This window comes from Protopterus annectens, chromosome 12.part0 (genome assembly GCF_019279795.1).
Source record: "Protopterus annectens isolate FY-2018-M chromosome 12.part0, PAN1.0, whole genome shotgun sequence".
In the NCBI taxonomy this organism is placed as follows: domain Eukaryota; kingdom Metazoa; phylum Chordata; order Ceratodontiformes; family Protopteridae; genus Protopterus; species Protopterus annectens.
The window spans coordinates 1,007,388,694-1,007,409,501 of record NC_056746.1 but is presented as its reverse complement, the minus strand read 5'-3'; the positions used below and the strand labels follow the sequence as shown (position 1 = coordinate 1,007,409,501).

General features: G+C 42.3%; 1 protein-coding gene across 2 annotated transcripts in view; it reads left to right on the top strand.

Annotated features, from left to right (window-relative positions):
- The window catches only part of ZFP64 (ZFP64 zinc finger protein), a 332,799-nt gene that overhangs the window by 248,615 nt on the left and 63,376 nt on the right, over positions 1–20,808 (top strand). For both annotated transcript variants that reach the window (XM_044090028.1, XM_044090029.1), the window contains exon 5: positions 14,983–15,234. In XM_044090028.1, the coding sequence (XP_043945963.1) occupies positions 14,983–15,234 (252 nt within the window). The remainder of the gene's footprint in view (positions 1–14,982; positions 15,235–20,808) is intronic.

The window sequence follows — 20,808 nt, the reverse complement described above, 5'->3', positions numbered from 1 at the left end:
TCACGCATCAGAAGGAGCAGCTAGAGCGGCAGGTTCAGGCATGGTCTTGAGACGACAAGCCTGGATATGCTTGTGCAATTTCGCAGAACCCTTTAAGGCTTCCTTCCTTAACGCTCCCATTGAAGCCTTTTCGATGTTTGGACCAAAAGTTAAAAGCACACTGGCTAGATGTCAACAGGATGGTACGACCCTTTCTGCCGTAGGTGCCCGTTATTCTTCCCCTCAACGTGCTTTCTCCCAAAACCAAAAGAGTGGGAAAATATAGTTCAAGAAGTCTCAGGGTCCTTTCCATGACACACAGGCTGAGTTCTCCCCGAGAGGCAAAGGGGGAAAGTCACAGGGAAGATGCCCCTTTCGGGGCAGAGGGGGTCCGCGTAACCAGGGTTCCAGGGACTCTTTTCTTGGGCAATCCTACCAGCGCTCCTGAAGAGCGGCCCAACTACTTTCCTCTGGAGGTGGTTGGGGGTCGTTTCTCCTTGCTTCTGCCTGGCTAACCATCACCACCGATTCTTGGGTACAAAGGATTATAACCAGAGATTATCGTATCCCCTTCAATCTTTGTCCTGTCACTTCAAAAAACCTACCCGACATTCCACCCAGTCAAAGGGAAGAAGCAGCACTAGAAATAGCAAAGCTGCTAAGAAAAAGAGTCATCCAAATAGTCCCTCCAGACCAGATAGGATCCGGATTCTACTCAAGACTATTTTTGGTGCCAAAGAAAACCAGGGACTGGAGACCAATTTTGGAACTCAGTGTATTGAGCAAGTTTGTAAGAGTACAAAAATTCCGGATGGTCACCATACTGTCTATCCTCCCACTTTTGGAAAAAAGACGATTGGATGTGCTGGACAGATCTTCAAGATGCGTACTACCCCATAAAAGTGGACAGGCCATCAAGAAGATTTCTGCGCTTCTGTGTGGGAGCCAGTCACTACCAGTTCAGAGTACTGCCCTTCAGACTCTCTACAGCCCCCAGAGTGTTCACAAAGTGCATGGCAGTCGTCACAGCTCACTTGCGACTACAAGGATTCCAGGTGTTTCCATACCTAGATGACTGGCTCATCTCCACTCCCACCAGACGTCTATTGGAAGAACCCTTGGCATACTCTCTCCTCGCTGCACAAAGGCTAGGCATAACCATAAACTGGCAAAAATCCAATCTCACCCCATCTCAGTCCACAGAATTCATAGGGATCATCTTGGATACAAAGAATTGCAGAGCATCCATTCCAGAGCATAGAATTCTAAGGATAAAGCAGTAACTGATCCCAGTCCTTTCAAGGGAGAAATTCACAGCTCACTCTGTCCTACAGCTGTTGGGTTCCATGGCAGCCTCTAACACCATTGTCCCCCTGGCCAGGTTTCACATGAGGCTTCTACAATGTCTACTGCTCACCCAGTGATATCCTTTCCAATATCCTCTTTCAGCCAAGATTCGAGTAACTCACAGGTGCAAACCGGATTTAAATTGATGGATGACCCACAACTCGTGACATTGGTCTCGCCCTTCTCCCCTCAACAGCCCAAGGCTACAGTGACCGCAGACGCCTCCCTGATGGGGTGGGGAGGAGGCTATGTCAGGGACAGACAGTCCAAAGCACTTGGTCTGAATTGGAGGCCCAACTGCATATAAATGTTCTAGAGCTGAGGGTGGTGCTTCTGGCGTTGCAAGCATTCCATCCCCTGCTGCCGTCTGGGACTATTACGATACAATCAGACAACATGGTGGTGGTTTGGTACATCACCAAACAGGGCAGAACCAAATCTTACGCCCTTTGTCAGGAGGCCATGAAGATATGGCAATGGACGATGGCTACCAACCGTTTTCTTCTAGCAACGCACATTCTCGGGAGTTCTAACGTGATAGCATACAGACTCAGCAGGTGCATTCTACAACCTCAAGAGTGGTCCCTGAATCCCTTGATATCGGCGGAGATCTTCCACTGCTGGGGCCGTCCTTGCTGCGACATCTTTGCATCCCCGACCTACTACAAATGCAGCAACTACTTTGCCCTGATTCCCCCTCCGGGACAGTCACCAAGGGACGCTGTAGTCCACGATTGGTCCTTGGGTCTTCTTTATGCATTCCCACCTCTCTCCCTCATTCCAGTTTCTGAAGAAAGCCTGTCGGTTGAAGAGTAAGGTGATCCTCATGGCACCATATTGGCCTTGTCAGATTTGGTTCCCCTTCTTTTGGCCTCACCTGCTAGATCAACCATGGATTCTCCATCCAACCTCGGGGTTGAGCTGACATCCACAGAACCTGATTCATCCCAACTTGGACAGCCTGAAGCTCACAGCTTGTCTCCTGCAATTCCCTTGATTGCCAGGCAGAATTTTCTTTCTTTACCAGTACAGAACATTCTTATTGCATCTCATAAGTCTTCCACTAGAATTACTTATCTAAGCAAGTGGAAAAGATTTACCTGTTGGCTGAAAGAAAAACAAGTAGATCCCTTCTCAGCGCCGGTGTCGATAATACTAGAGTATCTGGCCGACCTATTTCAATCGGGTCTGTCAGCCTCTGCCATTAGAGTTCATTTGGCTGCAATATCTAATTTTCATGAGGGTGCCCAAGACTCCTCTCTTATGTCATACAAATTATGCGAGACCTTCATAAAAGGTGTGAATCATTTGAAGCCCCCTTTTAGAGAAACCTATTCAACCATAGGACCTGTCATTAGTTCTGCAAGCTCTGACAATGCCACCTTTTGAACCAGCTTCTTCTTGCGACCTCAAATATTTGTCATGGAAAACCTTGTTTTTGGTTGCCATTACTTTTGCCAGACTTATCTCTGAGCTTCAAGCCTTATGCATCAAGAGTCCATACTTGATTTTTCATAGAGTGTCTTTGAGAACTAATCCTTCATTTCTGCCAAAAGTGATCTCTGAAATGTCCATTAATCAAACCATTGAATTGCCAGTTTTCTTCCCCAGTCATTCAAACAAAGGAGAGTATTGCCTACATACCTTAGATATTCACAGGCAAATTCGCTTCTACTTGAATAGGACTAAGGCCTCTCGGAAATCAGACCAGTATTTTCGGCCGATTCTGGACCTAGATTAGGATGTGCTGATGTTCTTCGTGTTTCACTGTTGCAGTCATTACATTTGGGTAATCTGCTGGCAGGTTGCCCTCAGTCGGCCTGAATAACAAAGTCTTGGGTCCTGCATCGGTTGCTGTCTCCTCTTCCATGATGTCAGGTCGTCAGGGGTATAAAACATGCAGCTGACGCCATTTTATTCAACCTTTCTTGCCGCGCGGTGCCCCAAAGCAGAAGCAGTTCGCAAGTGCCGGTCGGCCGACTCCTGAAATTTTCATATTCGAGTTTCAGAACCGAAGTCTTCAAACTAAAGCTAAGTACCCTGTTGGGGAAACTTTTTCTTGCTCCTTACTGATGTCAGTAAAAGTTAATAATTGCATTACTTGTGGGAAGCAAATACCTCATAATGATTTTCATTTGTACTGTATTCCTTGCCTAGGCCCTGATCACAACGTGCCTTGCTGTCGGTTTTGTGCTAGATTTAACCAGCGCACTATTAAGCATCGGTATATTTTTGCTTCTAAATATTTTGGTTCAAGATTTAATTATCCTGAAATGTCATCGGTTAGCAATCCGACTACCGGAGTTCATAAAAAATGCAAAGAAAAAGACAGACCGTCGAGGTCCAAAACTGACGACGAAGCTTCTCCTAAGCCAGTCGCTGGTTCGCCGGTACTCAGTGAGGCACTTTCACAGCCCCTGATACCCGCTACTTTTGAGTCGCAGGACTCTACCGAGACCCATTCAGAGTCCGGTATGCCACGAGATTCTCAGAGTATTGAACCCGCGGATGTCTCTCCCTTGGATGGTTCCGGAGCCACTGAGAAGGCACCGGCTTCTGAGGGTGTTTTCAAGCCTCAACATTTTTATATTAAACCGACACCAGCAACAAAAACAAGGTCAAAAACAACTTCTATGTCTAAAAAACAGACGCATGAGCCACATGCTCACGTCCCTATGCCTAAAAAACAGATGATCAAAATGGCTGAGGATTGAATTACCTTGATCAGGACCCCCCCCCCCCGCTAGAGGCCTAGGCAAGGCACTGATTATGAATCTTCAGATCAGGTTTCCATTTCTTCTGGTTCCTCTTCTGATCAGGAATTTTCTATTTCACCCTGTGAGGATTCTCATGCAGAGGAATCCATCCCATCTGCATCTCCCCCTGAGAATTACTCTTTTGGAGAAGACTTTGCATACTTTAAGGGAACATTTTCACTGGGAGAGTCAGGACTTCTCTGTATCAAAAAAGAGGCTTATGGATTTCCTCCTTCTTCCTCAGCATAGGCCTTTGACAATACCTCCTGTATTAGACATTGTTGATGATGTGTTCTCGGAATCAAGCATGGCTCTTGATTCCCTGCCTCCAGCTCCTAGTAAGCCAGACAGATGTTACAGAGTTCCTGACTCCAACAAATTTCTTTTCAAAAATCCTGCTGCTGATCCTGAGACTATTTCTCAGGGTCCCAAGGGTATAAAGGCCTCTACAGCCAAAAATTCTATCCCTTCTGATAGAGATTCCAGGGCGCTGGATAGATGGGGTAAAGAAGGTCTATACGTCTGCAACCTTGGTAATCAGGGCTTTAAACTGCCAGTTTCATATGCTTAAATATCAACAGCATGTTATGGGCTTACTGAAACAGAAAATAATGTTGATTTCTGATTGTGTGGAAAATAAAGAGTTACAGGAATTATTGCATTCAGCAGAACAGGTTGGAAAACATACTTTGCAATGTGGTTTTGATTCCTTGGACGCCTCTTGTAAGGCCACCGTTACTGGATCTGTGATTAGAAAGCATGCCTGGCTCAAGGAGCAAAATCTGCCTGATCATGTTAAAGCTAAATTGCTGGATGCCCCTTTGCAGCATGATACTGTGTTGGAAGACAAAGTTAAATCTATGCAAACTGTAAAAGATTTCTTGCAAGTGCAGCCACCCAGGTTCAGTAGGCACTGGCCTACTAAAAATTGGTCATTTCCTGTGTCCAACAGAGCCACTCAGGGAAAATCCAGGCGCTCAAAAGGCTCCAGATACCAATCACAGGGTTCTTACAGGTCAAAGCAATGGGGTGCCTCCACCTCCAAATCTGGAGGAAACAAAGCACAACCCTACAGTAAGCAGTCTCAGTGACTTTCCTCTACCATCACCAAGCACTTATCTTTTGGCAGCCCCCTGGGGGGAAAACTAGCACTTCATGCTCAAAATTGGCAGTTAATTACCCAGGACAAGTGGGTATTAAACATAGTATCCCAGGGGTACAGATTTCATTTCCATACTTTGCCAATTCCAAAAGGATGGCCAGATCTGCCACAAAACCAGTGGGCAGAGGCCCAGAAACAAGTCAGGTCTCTCATGGATATGGGGCTATTCAACCGGTACCAGAAAAGGAAAAAGGACAAGGTTTTTATTCAAGACTTTTCCTGGTATCTAGAAAAGACAATTCATGGCGTCCAATACTGGACTTATCGATTCTGAACACATTCCTGGACATTTCAAAATTCAAAATGCTGACTTTACAAAAGCTACTGCCTATGCTAGGCAGGAACGCTTGGTTAGTAACTCTAGACTTAAAAGAGGCATACCTGCATATCCCAATAAGGGAATCATGCAGAAAATACCTCCGCTTCAAAGCAGGTTTTTTGCATTACCAATTTTCTGCACTGCCCTTTGGCTTATCTACTGCACCCAGGGTCTTTACAAAGTGCATGGTATCAGTAATTGCATTCTGCAGACAAAGAAGCATACAAATGTATCCTTACCTGGACGATTGTCTCATTCAAGCAGAGGACAAGGACACTGTTCTTCAACATCTGGCATTTGTAAAAAGGCTTCTAGCATGCCTAGGGTACACCATAAACAAAAAGAAATCACAACTGGTACCCTCTCAAATAATTACATTCCTGGGTGCAAGCTTGAATACAACTGCCCAGATGGCTTACCTCACGCCAGACAAACAAAGGCAACTGACAACATACTTCAAACAAATAGCAACAAAAACCTAGTTATCAGCAAGACAAATTCTGCAGGCGTTGGGGTTCATGGCATCCTGCATTCTACTAATTCCATATGCGAGACTGCATATGAGGAAACTTCAATGGTACCTAAAAAGTTTATTGAGTCAACATTGTCACAGCCTGGAAACAATGATTCCTCTCATACCCTGAATACAACAGTAGTTTCTTTGGTGGGCAGAGACATGTCACCAAAACAAGGGACTGTCACTCACTCTACCCCCGCCACCCAAACCCCAACTACAGACGCATCAGACTATGCTTGGGGGGCCCACCTGGCAGGGAGATGCATTCAGGGCAAATGGAACCCTAACCAAATGCATCTGCACATCAACCAGAAAGAGATGCTAGCTGTTCAGAATGCTCTGACAGCCTTCAAGGACTTACTTTATCCAGGAAAACTACTGATAAAGACGGACAACACCACAGTTATGTGGTACATAAACAAGCAGGGGGGGTACACATTCCTACCCCCTTTGCAGACTAGCCATGGCTTTGTGGAACACAGTCTTGACTTACCAAATACATCTTCAAGCTCAATTCCTGCCAGGAAAGCAAAATACTCTGGCAGATGACCTAAGCAGAAATATTATGGACCCACACGAATGGAAACTGGATCCACAAATCTTCAGCATGTTAACACAGAAATGGGGGAATCCAGACATAGATCTGTTTGCCTCTCCCCAAAATTATCAGTTGGACAAATTCTGCACAAGAACTCAACACAAAAAAGCATGGAAAGTGGATGCTCTATCCTTCAGCTGGAAAAACCTATCAGTCTATGCCTTTCTTCCTCTGCCTCTACTCTCCAAGGTCTTACTAAAAGTCAGACAGGAAAAACCAAAAATGATCCTAATTGCTCCGGACTGGCTCCACTAGCACTGGTACCCCCTTCTAAGGAATATGTCTCACCTTCCTCCGTGGTATTTGCCTCAAATACCTCATCTATTGTCTCAGCAGAACTGTCAAATTCTGCACACTCAGCTCCAAACTCTGAATCTTGCAGCATGGCTAATTAACTAATTATTCAAACAACACCTCTCTGTAAATCTGTGATGGATGTCATTTTGGAAGCCAGAAGGCCTAGTACTAGAAAATCTTCTGCTGATAAATGGAAGAGATTCTGTGCTTGGAAGACACAGCAAAGCCTAATATTCCTCAGATTTTACAATACTTGACTGAGATGCTTGACAAGGGCCTATCTTTTTCTTCAATAAAAATCCATGCCTCTGCCATCTCGGCTCATTACAAACACAGAGCCCCCCCCCCCCAAGGCCTCCCAAAAGAGCACCAACTCCTGCATGGGACCTCAATTTTGTGCTGGAAAAACTCACCCTGCCTCCTTTTGAACCAGCAGCTACTGCGGATATAAAATTTCTATCTTGGAAAACCACTTTTCTTTTGGCAGTCACTTCAGCAAGAAGGGTTTTAGAACTACAGGCTCTCATGGCAGTGGAGCCTTTTATTATATTTTACCCAGACAGGGTGTCCCTCAGGACCAATCCTTCTTTTATGCCTAAGGTGCTATCCAGTGTGGCTCTTAATCAGACCATTCACCTGCCAACTTTTTACCCAAATCCGCAGAACAAGGGGGAGCGGATTCTGCATTCATTGGATGTACACAGACAACTAAGATTCTACCTAAATAAGACCAAATCTCTAAGAAAGTTTGAGCAACTACTGGTAACATTTGCTGCAGGGTCAGAGGAGAAGGCTATATCTAAGCAGACTGTTTCTAAATGGATAAGCCACTGCATTCATTTCTGCTATTTGCACCATGGTAAACCTGTGCCCAAGGGGATCAGATCACATTGCACCAGGGCTGCCTCTGCTTCAGCAGCTTTTCTCAGAGGGGTCCCAACCAAAGACATTCTAGAAGCTGCTACTTTTAGCTCTGTTCATACCTTCATAAAGCATTATCATTTACCTCTCTTCTCCAAATCCAGGGCAGGCTTTGGCACTGCAGTTCTGCAGGGCCTTGTAGCTGCTCCTAATGCTGTTTAGTTCCATCCTCTCATCCATAGCTTTGGGATTCTACCCAAATGTAATGACTGCAACAGTGAAACACGAAGAACATAGTACAGTTGTGTACACTTACCATAAATGTAGATGTTCAAGTGTATTCACTGTTGCAGTCTGGGTTACCCACCCGCCATCCCCCTTTCTATACCGTTTCTTTCCTTCACTATACTCAAAAGCCTTTGTGGTGTATTTGCTTTTAGTTGAAGGTAAAGTTTATGTTTCTAAAAGTGCATTTATATATTTACTGTTTGTTTATATATATATTTTTCCTCCCCACTTGGGGGGCACCTGACATCTGGGGCAAGAAAAGCTGAATAAAATGGTGTCGGCTGCATGTTTTATACCCCTGATGACCTGACGTCATGGAAGAGAAGACAGCAACCGACGCAGGACCCAAGACTTTGTTATTCAGTCCGACTGAGGGCAACCTGCCAGCAGATTACCCAAATGTAATGACTACAACAGTGAATACACTCGAACATCTACATTTATGGTAAGTGTACACAACTGTACTTTGCTAAGGTTACATTAGCTAGATGGTTGAAAGACCTTGTGACCTTCATTTATACACAAGGTAATATTCCATTGCCTACTACCATAAAGGCTCATTCGACAAGGTCGGTGACAACTTCTGCTACCTTCCATGCCAGAGCTTCTTTACATGACATCTGTGCAGCTGCAACTTGGGCTACGCCTCATACCTTCATCAATCATTACAAATTGGATTTGGCCTCCAGGGGAAGAGCATCTTTTGGTTCTATGGTGCTTAGGAATGTCCTTCCATGAGAGCCTCCCAGGAATAGAGGTAGCTGGGGACTCTGTCCCATACGTAAGGAATGAACGAGGATTAACAATATCAGATAAAGAAGTTATATCTTACCATAATGTTCCATCTGTATTGTTGATCCTCGTTCAGTCATTACGACCCTCCCTCCTTCCCCCTCCTGTGGCTTTTAGTGGATCTCACCATCCAGTTCTTTTAGGTCATTTGACCAGAGGTAGCCTCTACCTTCTTTTGACTTGCAAACTCAATCTGAGGTAACAGGGAGAGGGGAATTCTGGGTAAGAGTTTAGCTCGAGAGTTTGTAGCTGACGTGAGCTTGGAAGATGGCTGGCTCAGTTCCGAGGTCGGAACCGATACCCATGCATAATGACTGAACGAGGATCAACAATACAGATGGAACGTTATGGTAAGACATAGCTTCTTTTTTCTTTTGTTTAACTGCAGTGAATCACCAAGTGTTTTTACAGAAGCCAACCATTTCTCCTTGGGTTTATGCCACTCTGTGATATTACTGTAGTTAAACATATTTCCCTCCTATTTCTATGAAGTGAAAAAACTCTGCAGATTACCGCACCTTTTACAGAGCTGACTGATTTGTGTTTGCCATTATAGATCTTATTTTGACATTTGTAAAGGTGCCAGTAATACCTTCATACATTTTCTGAACAATAGCAAGTGAAAAACTATAATGACAAGCATTACTCACTGTGAGAAATATGTATTAAATTTTTAGAAATGTACAGATGTTACCACTGATGAAACAAAAATAACAGTCAGAATCAGGGGCGTTCTGCAACACTGAGGAAAGCTGTTAAACATTAACAAACTTCAGCTATAGGGTTAATTGAACAGCATGTTTTACATTAACATATATAAAACAAAGAAAACTGTAATAAATGTGATTGCTAAATTGCTGAAATCCTCCGTGATTTACCATAAGCACTAATGTGTTACAATTAGCAGAGAAAAAATATGAGGCAAACTCACAGCCATACAGCAACATCAGGGACAAGTCAGAAGTATAATGCTACTGTTATACCTGCCATCAGTGATTCCTAAACCTCCTCATGCTACAGTATTGAGGCGGCTACTCATCATTTGGCTGAAGTGCATCATCATTGGTCAGATTAATTTGAAGAGGACTCAGATGAGCTGTCTACATAAGGATTAAAATCCAATACCTCAGATTTAACACTCAACAGTAAGCACACTGCTGCCCATGGAATCACTGCTGTTTCTGTTCACGTCAGTGTTTTCGGACATTGCTGGAACCACTACACTGAAATCAGACATCAAGGGAGTCTAACTGAAAAAATAAGGAGGGGTAGAACATCAAAAAATTCATTTAACTAAAACCAAAATAAATAAATGTACTACTGAATGACATATTGCATCAGAAGCATACCTGTCAATTGTACAGATTTTTACACAATGTCCAGACTTTTGCCTCATAATTTTGGTCTGTTCCTCATAAATCTGTGTTTTTTGGCAAATCATTGATAACTGAAGCCACTCTATAATGACATACGGTTCAGATTCAGACTTCATATCCTTCATAACTTTTAGAAAATGCATGCTAGCACAAATCCTGTTACTCTATCAACTTTTTAAGCTTAGAAGATCAATGTTTAAAGTCTGTCCCTAATTTTGGGATTTTGCCCCCATTATGTTAGGCTTTGTCCAGATTTATTGAGCTGAGAGGTTGAGAAGTTTGATCAAAAACAACACTTTACACAAAAGTGATGACTACATACAGACATCAGAAATCACTTTAAGGATGGATGCAGTTAGATGGCTTTTTTAAATTGTTAACCTTACCTTTTTATAAAAACCTTGTATTTCACAGCTTTGGTTTGTGTGGAAACACAAACCAAGACTTTTCAAAAAAAGATGTGTCACTATACTTCTGTTTTGTATCATGCATTCTCTTTGTATACCACAAGATGATATTTCCAGTTGTAGTAGAATGTTTATTTAATAAAAATATACATTGGAGCAGAAGTAATTCCAAAGCAAAGCAGCAAAATTGGTGTTCCGTATATTTTATATAATATAGTACCACATTATATGGTAATATGATGCAGTCCTTTCCAGGACATAGAATACATAACCTTACATGTGAAGGATGTACTGTAATTCACATATCTTCAGGGAATATTCATAACTGACCAACAATTTAAGACCTTGTTCCTTAACTATCCCTTATTAGGAGACAAGATGTCAGTATTAAGAATGTAAAGAGTTTGTAGTACAACACAGAGCAAAATAATTATCTGGTTTCTAAATCATCAGCTGTCCGAAGCTGAACACACACACAGTAGCACTTCCTGGTGTCATTCCTGCATATTATCTATAGCTTGTGAGACAATCTTACAGAACATTGGTGTTGCTGTGAATGTGATCAGTATAGTAGAGTTCAGTATATCTGTAGCTTATTTGACCAAATTTGTATCTAGAATTCCTACTAGCCACACATTCTAGAGGTAAGGAGGTAGGAGATGACTCACCAAATCACAGTGTTCCTGCAGTTCCTGTTAATGCTTCCTTTAATGAATGTAGCAAAGTTAGGAAGCAGAGCCTTGAATGCCTGAAATACTCAAGCTTTGGATGCATGGGTGATGCTGGTTAGGTTTGCTACCACATTAACTTTCACCAGTTTTTAAGAAGTTAACACTGCTAAACGTTAAGGAAAGGAATTTATTTGATGTAGTTATCAGTTTACAGTAATGTGTAGATGTCCTCTTCTGGCCTGTAGTGGAGGAGTCTGAATATCACAAAGAATAAATTAGTCAAGAGTCACAGAGGGCTGACCATGAGGCCTGCCAATCTATAACATAGAAACACAAATGTTGTTGAGACATTTTGTGGCTGAGTTTGCAAATAGTCTGGAAGCTATCAGGATTGAGTTGTGGAATCTGAATAGACCTGAACTGACCATCTGAAAATTTTATATAAAAAGAGTGGTTGCAGTCACACTGAATAAATTATAGACTTCTTGCATGACCCACGTGTATTCATGTGACCTGTTAAGGGATAACTGTGTGAGATTTGAGACAAAGCTGGTGAGACTGTAAAGCAGATAGTGCAGTGTCTATCTGGAATACGTTTTGACTGGAGTTACAGAAAGTAAGGAAGGGAAAGAATTGATGGAGTATGTGAAAACCAGTATTGCTGAAATTTATGGAATCGTCTTGTGGGGCAACATAGACAGCAACATATGCCACCATAATAAAACAAGTTGCAACTGCTTTTGCTGCATAAGACTTGATCTCTTTTCCACACAGATAATGCTGCCTAAGACTTGTCATTTTTTCACTGCTAATATTGGCAACGTCAGTACAAGATTTAGTAGCATCCGATAATACTGTATTAGACATCTCCACAGCCACTTCCATCTTCGAGCACAAGGTTAACATACCATCATCCTGGGTACGCCTATGGCTAACAGATATGCAAATTTGGTTATGAATAAATGAGAGCTTAATTTTATTTTTTCTGAAGTGAATAACAGCTTACTTAATAATGCTTAGTTTTTATAGGAGTTTCATGGATGATTTGTTTTTAAAAATGGAATGCTTCCCTTTCTTCATTTTCTGACTTTTTATTGTATTTAAATTCAACTACTGAATTTTTACGGTTTAAACATACCGTACATTATACACAGATTTTTTTAAATATTAGATTGTTTAAGGGAACCATTGAAATTACATTATTTAAGAAAGACATCAGAAAAAATACGCATCTGCGCAAGAATAGTATGCACCCTCCTCATGTTTTTTTAAAAATATAATGAAAAATCAGTTTACCCATGTGGCTAGACTGAATACAAGAAAAGAAAACATGGACATACAATTTAATAAAAGAGGTTATAAGGAACATAATGTAATGAATATAGTAACACCGATACAGCAAGATAGCATTGAAAAAATCAAACCTATATTTTCTGATAATTACATAACTTCACTAAGAAGTAATGATGCACTGCGGTGGTGGTGCTGCGGTAGCGTTGTCGCCTCACAGTAAGACTTTGTCCTGTTTGATTCTCAGCTAGAGCGTCTTCTGTGTGGAGACATGCGTGAAGGTTGTGCGTCAGGGCCGGCAACTCGGCATGTAAAACTCTACTGCCAATCATTAGCGGACCGGAGTTCCGCTGTGGCAACCCCTAACCGGGAAAAGCCGAAAGACGCAACATCTAAGAAGTAATGATAAAGTTAAGGACATAAAAAGATCCAGGTGTGTTTTACCCTACGATGTTCATACTCATCAAATACAGGGTATTATTAAAAACAGTGATACATGTTACAATAATCCTACTTTTAAAGACATAGGAGTAGATAAGCTCATTTTTGGGTATAAAAAAATCTAGTAATTTAAAAATTATCTTATGTTATAAGAAACAGGTGAAGTATGTAAACACAGTGTCTATATCCAAGTATGGAACCTAAAAATGTAACAGCTGTCAATTCTGCTGGTATGTATTTGTGGAAACAACTTTTAAGCATCCAGTTAGTCTAAAACCATTCCATCTTAGATGCCATGGGACATGTAATACTAAAAACATAATAGACATGGCAAAATGCCTGATCTGTCGCACCTTCTATATAGGTTAAACAAATAGAAAGTTTAAAGGGAGAATTTGTGAGCATATATCTGACATAAGAAGGCAGCTAGACACAAATGTGTTATACAGGCATATTAAATAGACACATCTCACAAATTTTGCTTTTTTATTTTACAAAATATACAGGAAAGCTTAAGAGGTGGTGAACTGAAGAACCACACAGAAATTATAGAAAATAAGCAGATAATATGTTTTAAAGCACACTGTCCACCTGGTCTTAAAGAAAGTGTGACAATAAAGCCCGTTCTGAAAGATAAACAAAATTAAATTAAATAATTTTGACACGCAGATAGATATAAAAGTTCTTTAAAGTTTTAGTATATGGTTTTATCTTACATTATATACAGATGTTTGCATTTTTTAGAATTCCTAGTACGTGTAAAGTATTTATTTATGTATTAGCCTTTTTTGTGCGTTATTTCTCTAAAGGTGAAGTCACATGACATTTTCCTTTTTGTATTTAAATCACGTGTTTTAAATTGGCTATTTGCATGAAGAAGCCTGTATTGGTAAAAGTCTAGTACTAGCAAGCCTTAATAAATTTTCTGCTGTTTAAGTGTCAAATGTCGTGGTGCTGGTTTACTTTGCATTTATATCTGATATCCCTGGGTCATCATGGAACTATACTGTGGAAGGTAAGGGTATGAGGGTAACTTATGATCATTTCTCTTCAGTATTAGGAAAAAACTAATTTCTGAAATGCATTTCAGTGCCACAGAGCAACTAAGGCATGCCACTATGCTGGGTTTAAGTAAATGTTTCAGATCGGTGGTAGTGTACATTACAGGCTGTTGTAAGGAACCGTGGTCAGGGAGCAATAAAAGGATAATGTCTGAATTCCGAAGGATTTAATATTAACAAGTTTACAGTTTTTGCAAATCAACTCTAGAGATATATGGCTAAGAGGATGCAAATGTTTTGGAATTAACCTGCTAAAACTAGCTGCTTTGTTACCCTGTTATATTTTGTAAAACAGAAGCAGTGTCTTCCAAGAGAATACTCTTCTCCCATGGATAATAGTCATCAGTAGCTTGTGTATGAGGATACTGTATTGTGTGATAGTAACCTAAATAGTGTGTTGATTATGCTGACTAAGATGCAAGCAACTCATTTGCTTATGAAAGTATGAATTATAGTACCGTACATTTAAAATGAATAATTATATTTTTAATAATGTACACAGAAGCAAGAGTTTTCCTGTTCATCTGCTTATTGACTTCTCAACATAGAGGAAAATGTGAGAGAGTTTTTAAGTCTGGCATCCATTAGAGTGGAAAGACAATTTTCTCATCCAGACACCATAACAATAATATGCAATAATAAGGCAAGTCAACGCAATAAGGAGTGGTACCTACTTAGTTTTCATTTCAGAACTGCAGTTTTAGCCCTGTGTAGTATCTTCTTAGTGAGGTTTACAAAATGTTCTTCGCAGTGTTAGGTAGGAAGAGGGCAGTACAATGTGGAGAAATGTACTAATTCCCTATTCTGTCTTGTTTCACAGGTGACAAGCCGCACAAGTGTGATGTGTGTAGCAAGTGCTTTAGTCGAAAAGATAAGCTGAAGACTCACATGCGTTCACATACAGGAGAGAAGCCGTACAAATGCTCACAGTGCGACTATGCAGCTGCTGACAGCAGCAGTCTAAATAAGCACTGGAGAATCCACTCAAATGAACGCCCATTTAAGTGCCAGATCTGCCCATATGCCAGTCGTAATTCCAGTCAGCTGATTATACACTTGAGATCTCATACTGGTAAGTTTCTGCTACAATGTACCTTTTGCAGTGTACTATATCGGTATTCTAGAAGTACTCATGAACGATAAACAGGCTGTGATAATACTGAATACAACTGGCTTCTGGACTAAAGTACAGATGTAACACTGGCTTTGAGAAAAAAAAAAACGTGTGTCTGTGTCTGTGTAAACAAACAGAGTCTAAGGGTGAGTTAGGACTACAGAGGATGGTATTCATACTTCCAGTCTGCACACCTGCAAGGCAAATGTGTGAATCACTCTGCTTTGCCTAAATGTAATAACTGAATTTGCAGTGCTGTCTTTCAAATTTCCTGGGCCTGCAAATAAATTTCCAGTAAAACTTTGCACAGCTGAATCTGTGTAAAATGAACCACAAAGAAAGCAAACGTGTAAGTGCTACATGTTTGTAGTTTCTGAATGTCTTCACATGATCTTGGCAGTCAACAATGAATGCCAACTTGTGTTAGTATTATGGGAACTTTCTAAGAGAACTTGCGCTGTCTGTGGCTCGGTGTTTTTGGCTAATGACATACCAAAACATTTATACATTCTTGCTTCACTGTGCAGGTTTGGACTTTTATAACTTAGGAATGGGGGAAGATAGGAAAGGCTGAAAGAGGGGAGAGATCAAATGAAGAGCACAACAGGAAGGCATTAAGAGGGTTATGCTGGAAGAGATAGAAGTGAATGGGTATTTTTTTTGTTTTGTTTTTTTGGTAGGGATAAACCTGCTTTTTTTCCATGTATATAGGTATGTGTATAAGCGAGTAGGATGGGAAAGGATTAAGGGCATGATGGAGAGGGTTAGGGAAGGGATAAGGTTATTGACAAACACATAAAAGATAGGAAAGACAGACAGGGACACTATGTAAGGTTGACGGACAGAAGATGGACAGACACAAAAAGGGTGTGGAAAAGACTCTCACTGACACTTCCTCCCTTGACTAGAGAGCTTCAGATTGTTTTCTGCCCTGATGTTTTGGAGCATAAGGACTCTGGTGGTGTGGGCTTCAAAACCTCTGATGGCTTAGTGATTGGAGATGACTGAGACAAAAGGTCTTGCATCCACAGAAAGAGACTTTGATATGAGCCCACTGCCTCTACACAGCTCCCTCCGCTAATCTTAGGATGCCTGCTTTCCTGTCTACCCTGCTCTGGGGTGTTCACTGGGGTGGAACCCCCAGTCCCACTCTGTGAAACAGTCCCGGGATGGTGGTGGTGATCTCCTCATCAACTAGTCGATTGCAGTCTCGAGGTGCCACAGGTTCTTTTGGACCTGCAGAAGGAGACAAAAAGGAAACAAGAGAAGAACTCATAAGTATTTCAATGTAATTGCTTTTATTTCAAAAGAAAATAATGACATTAATATTTTTATTCAGTATGTCTTAAATGACAGCACTGCAGTATGGGTACTTGCAGCTTTTCCCGGTTAGGGGTCGCCACAGTGGAACTCTGGTCTGCTAATGATTGGCAGTGGATTTTACAGTGCTGGGTTGCAAGCCCGACACCCAACCTTCAAAGAAGGCACACCCATTCATGCTCGCACTTACCTGCATGTCTTTAAAGTTCACCCGACCACGGGGAGGACATGCAGACTCCACACAGGAGGTGCTCCAGCCGAGAATCGAATGGGAGAACGTCTTGCTGTGAGGCGACAATGGCGCTGCACCACCGCGGCCGTATAAGTATGTGATAGCAAGTATCTATCAAAGCAATATGAACTGATGTAAATAGGTACAGTAAGGGATATATTGTCACTGCTCCATTAGATATAGTTACCTAATCCTCATTGCAGAACTAATATGCATTTCTGGAATACTTATCATTAATGTTATTTATTTATGGTACAGTTAGTCATTCGTTGGCAGTGCTGCATTTGATACAAGTCTAATATTGCAGAGCCCTAAGCCTAATTACAGAACTAGTCTGCATTTCATGAATACTTTTTACTGATGTTGTTACATTTCTTTAATTAAATGATTTCCTTTTTATTATTAATTGATATTTTTTTCTCGGGGAATAACTATTACTTGTGTAGTAGGAGGACCATCCTTGTGTTTCTACTAAGGTAGATAGAGGCTGTGATTATCATGTATCTGGGCCTTTAAAATAAGAAAACTAGAAATAGATAAAAGTGAATGAGTATAAATCCTAGACTGTATGTATGTATCCTTAATAGCTGTAATATTTATGCTTTCATACAATATATGTAATAATTCACCACATATCTGTTTCTGGACTGAGTACAACACTGGGCATTTAATGTGGTACACCCCTATTATCCCTCCCTAAATTCTAACTGAGCAAGTGAAACATGTAACCCTGTAACTAATCAAATTTTCAGACCAGCAAGTGGAATAATTGGATGTTATCTTTCCTGTTTTTCATCTTAGTAGCCAGGAAATGGAGCTTGATTTAAAAAAATGTTATATATATACCTTTAGAAAAAAGGAAGGAATGCATTGAATTTGAAATGAAATTGACACTTCTCAACTTCTGCAATAGATGCATTCAAAAGCACCACATATCTCTGCTGGGGTTGGGGTGGTGATGACTGAGGCATTGAGGCATCAGTGAAGAACTTGGCTTTGAAGATTACAAGTTTTGGGAAACCCAGATTCATGCAGGCGTTGCTGTGGCTGAAAAGAAGTTTCAAATCCTGTCACTAAGCTGTATTAAATTGGTTATAATAATTGCTTTCATCATTGGTAATTTATATTTACATTTACTATTTACTTATTATTTTACTGATTGTTTTGGCAGCCATACTTGAACAAATATTCATCAAAGGGAAAACTGTAAAGTTGGTCTAGCAGCAAAGGTCACAGACAAAAACCTCTACTGGGAGACCATTTGGCAAAATGGTTAAGGTCTTTGCCTGTCATGTACAAGATACTGAATCTCAAACTCACGAATGAATGAAGCTGTGAGCAGCAGCACTGACTCTCTATATGGTGTCTTATAGGGGAAGAGTTGTATAGGCCAACTGCTTTGGGCATCTACTGTGGTGCGCAGTATCTTCAAGGTACGAGAACACGGATCACAGACTGCATGCTGTGGCAGGCCTGGCCAATTGACGGTGTAAAATATGACTCTAGATGATTCAGACATGTTGACTAATGTCACCAAAAACTGGCATGTGTAGTTATTGGTGTGGGTTGAGGACCTGGTCTACTCTAACCTATGCCAGGGACCCATGCTAACAGTGAGAGGGGTGCAAGTGCCCCTGTTGACCAGTGTGTGCCTGCCATAAAGCCCAGCAGCCCTGGGTCAATAAGATACTGGCCGGCCAGTGCCTAGTTGCCCAACCTGGGATGTTAAGTTGTCTATCTCGCCTTCGTTTCTTGCTTGTTGGGATCGGAGCCGATCCTCGGCTCCGACTCGGCCATCTTCTATAGCTCGAGAGCTGTTTACTGGCTCGAGGCTACCCCTTATCCCATGATGCCTAGTGCTAGCTACCCAGATCTCATTTGCCACTTCAGCTGCGAGGTTCATGGTTACTGGCTCAGGCTTGTATAACTTTATTAATCTGCCTTTTTTTGTCAGATTAGGGTTTTTTAGGGTAATTGTTGTTATATTATAGCGATAACTAGTAGATTTAGCTAGTGTATTGTAGTTCCCCCCCTTAGAACTCATTTAAATTAGAGAGTTCCCCCATGTAGTACTGTTTAATGTTTTGGTTAGGTAGCCGTTTGAGTTAGAGGCTCCCTAGTCTTAAAAAAAAAAAAAAAAAAAAATCTATCTTATATTGCGTTTTTTGTGGTAGTGTTCAGTTTTTACTTCTTAGTGTGCTGGCCTGTTGGCCAAAGTAATTTAGAGTTGTGATTTCTTTTTTTGACAGGGTATGTTTAAAGAATCCAAAGTGTCAGGATTCAAGAAGTGTGACTCATGCTGTCAGAAGATGTCTCTGACAGATGGGCACACTTCTTGCATCTGTTGCCTAGGCGCAGTGCACCTGCAGGACTCTTGTTCTATCTGCCATGCATTTAGCCCAAGTGTTCTGCAAGAGTGCAAGAATAAACTTATTTTGAGAGGTCTTGTCAAGCCTCAGGATTCACCGGCCAATGCTCAGCCAGTGAAATCCCCTAAACCAGCCAAATCGTCGTCTCCCAGCTCGGAGCCGTCATTGGCCCCAACCTTGCCTACTACCTCTTCGGTCCCGGCTGGAACCAAGGAGACTGCTTCCTTGTCAGCTCCACTAGTACCCTCAGAGCCGTCAAGGACCCAAAAAAGGCAGAGGTCCCCTTGGCTAGACTCCATTCGTTCAGCTTCTCGATCCCCCGTTTTGCAGAGTGACCATAGTCATAGATCTTCACATTCTTCTCGGTCCTCTAGACTCTCAGACCATGACGTGGAGAGAGTGGTCAGTAGGTTTTTGAAGTCGCAGGCACTGGCCAAAATGTTGTCCAGCCCTCCTCATCAGGTGTCGGCTCCATCCATTTCTATCGATGTTCCTCCTCCGACTCCATTGAGCTCAGAGCCGGAGTTTATTGGGGTTCGAGTCGTGGAACCGTCGGCTCCGATTATGATTTCTCCTTCGGATCTGTCGTCGGCTCCAATCCCATCGATGGTGCCTTCCATTGAGGGATCTGGGTGCCAAGACTCCCTCGTCAGCTCCGAGGGGGCGAGTGGCATCGGACCCTTGTCCGACCCCGCTCTCCCTCTCGGAGCGTCGGCGCAGGTGAGCTGGACTCCTACATCGGCCTCGGAGCGGTCTCTCTCGGTGCGGAGGAGGATTCCGGTCTCCTCAGAGCCAGAGCCTTCTCTGCATCGTGGCAGGGACACCTTCGATGTCATGAGGAGTGTGCTGGCCTCCCAGTCAGCTTCACCTTCAACCCCACTGGCTCTGTCCCCCATAGTGCCTGCATCAACCTCTGTCCCTCCTCCAGACCCCAAGCGTGGGGAACCAGTGCTCCAGACCACCCCATTGGGTGTTTCCTCTTCCTCCGAGGCCTCCCCTGATCATTCAGAGGAGCCCCCTCGGAAGAAGAAGTGCAAGAGGAAGCACATTGACTCCCCCGACTCTGTCACTTCGGATACGGATTTGGATGAATCGGAAGGGTCCCCAAGATCCCCCTCTGAAGATGTTTCCTTTGCGGACATCCTAGAAATGCTTAAACCGAGGGGGAACTGGAATACCCTTCCCCCTACTGAGGATGAATCCATATTCCTGGGTGCGTTCGGTTCCCGACCTTCCACCTCTTGGATTTCTCCGCCCTTTGATCCACTAATGTCAGTGGTGGCTCGAAGGGCTTGGTCAGCCCCGGATACAGTGGAACCAACCCCAAGGAGGCCAGGCAGGTTTATCACTGCTCCCCCAGACAGGCAGTTCCTTGCTAAGGGTGTTCCCGTGGATGCCATGGTGGTAGTAGCAGCCACTAAAAAGGAGTTAGCGGAAACTTCTTCCTCTGTCCATCCTCCTAACAAGGAGTCCAGGACCATGGACAGATATGGGAAGCGAATGTTTGTTTCAGCGACCTTCTCCATGAGGTCACTGAACTACTTATGCCATTTCACCAGGCTTCAGAGGGATCTCCTGAAAGAGCTCGGAGATATCCTTCAGGATCCATTA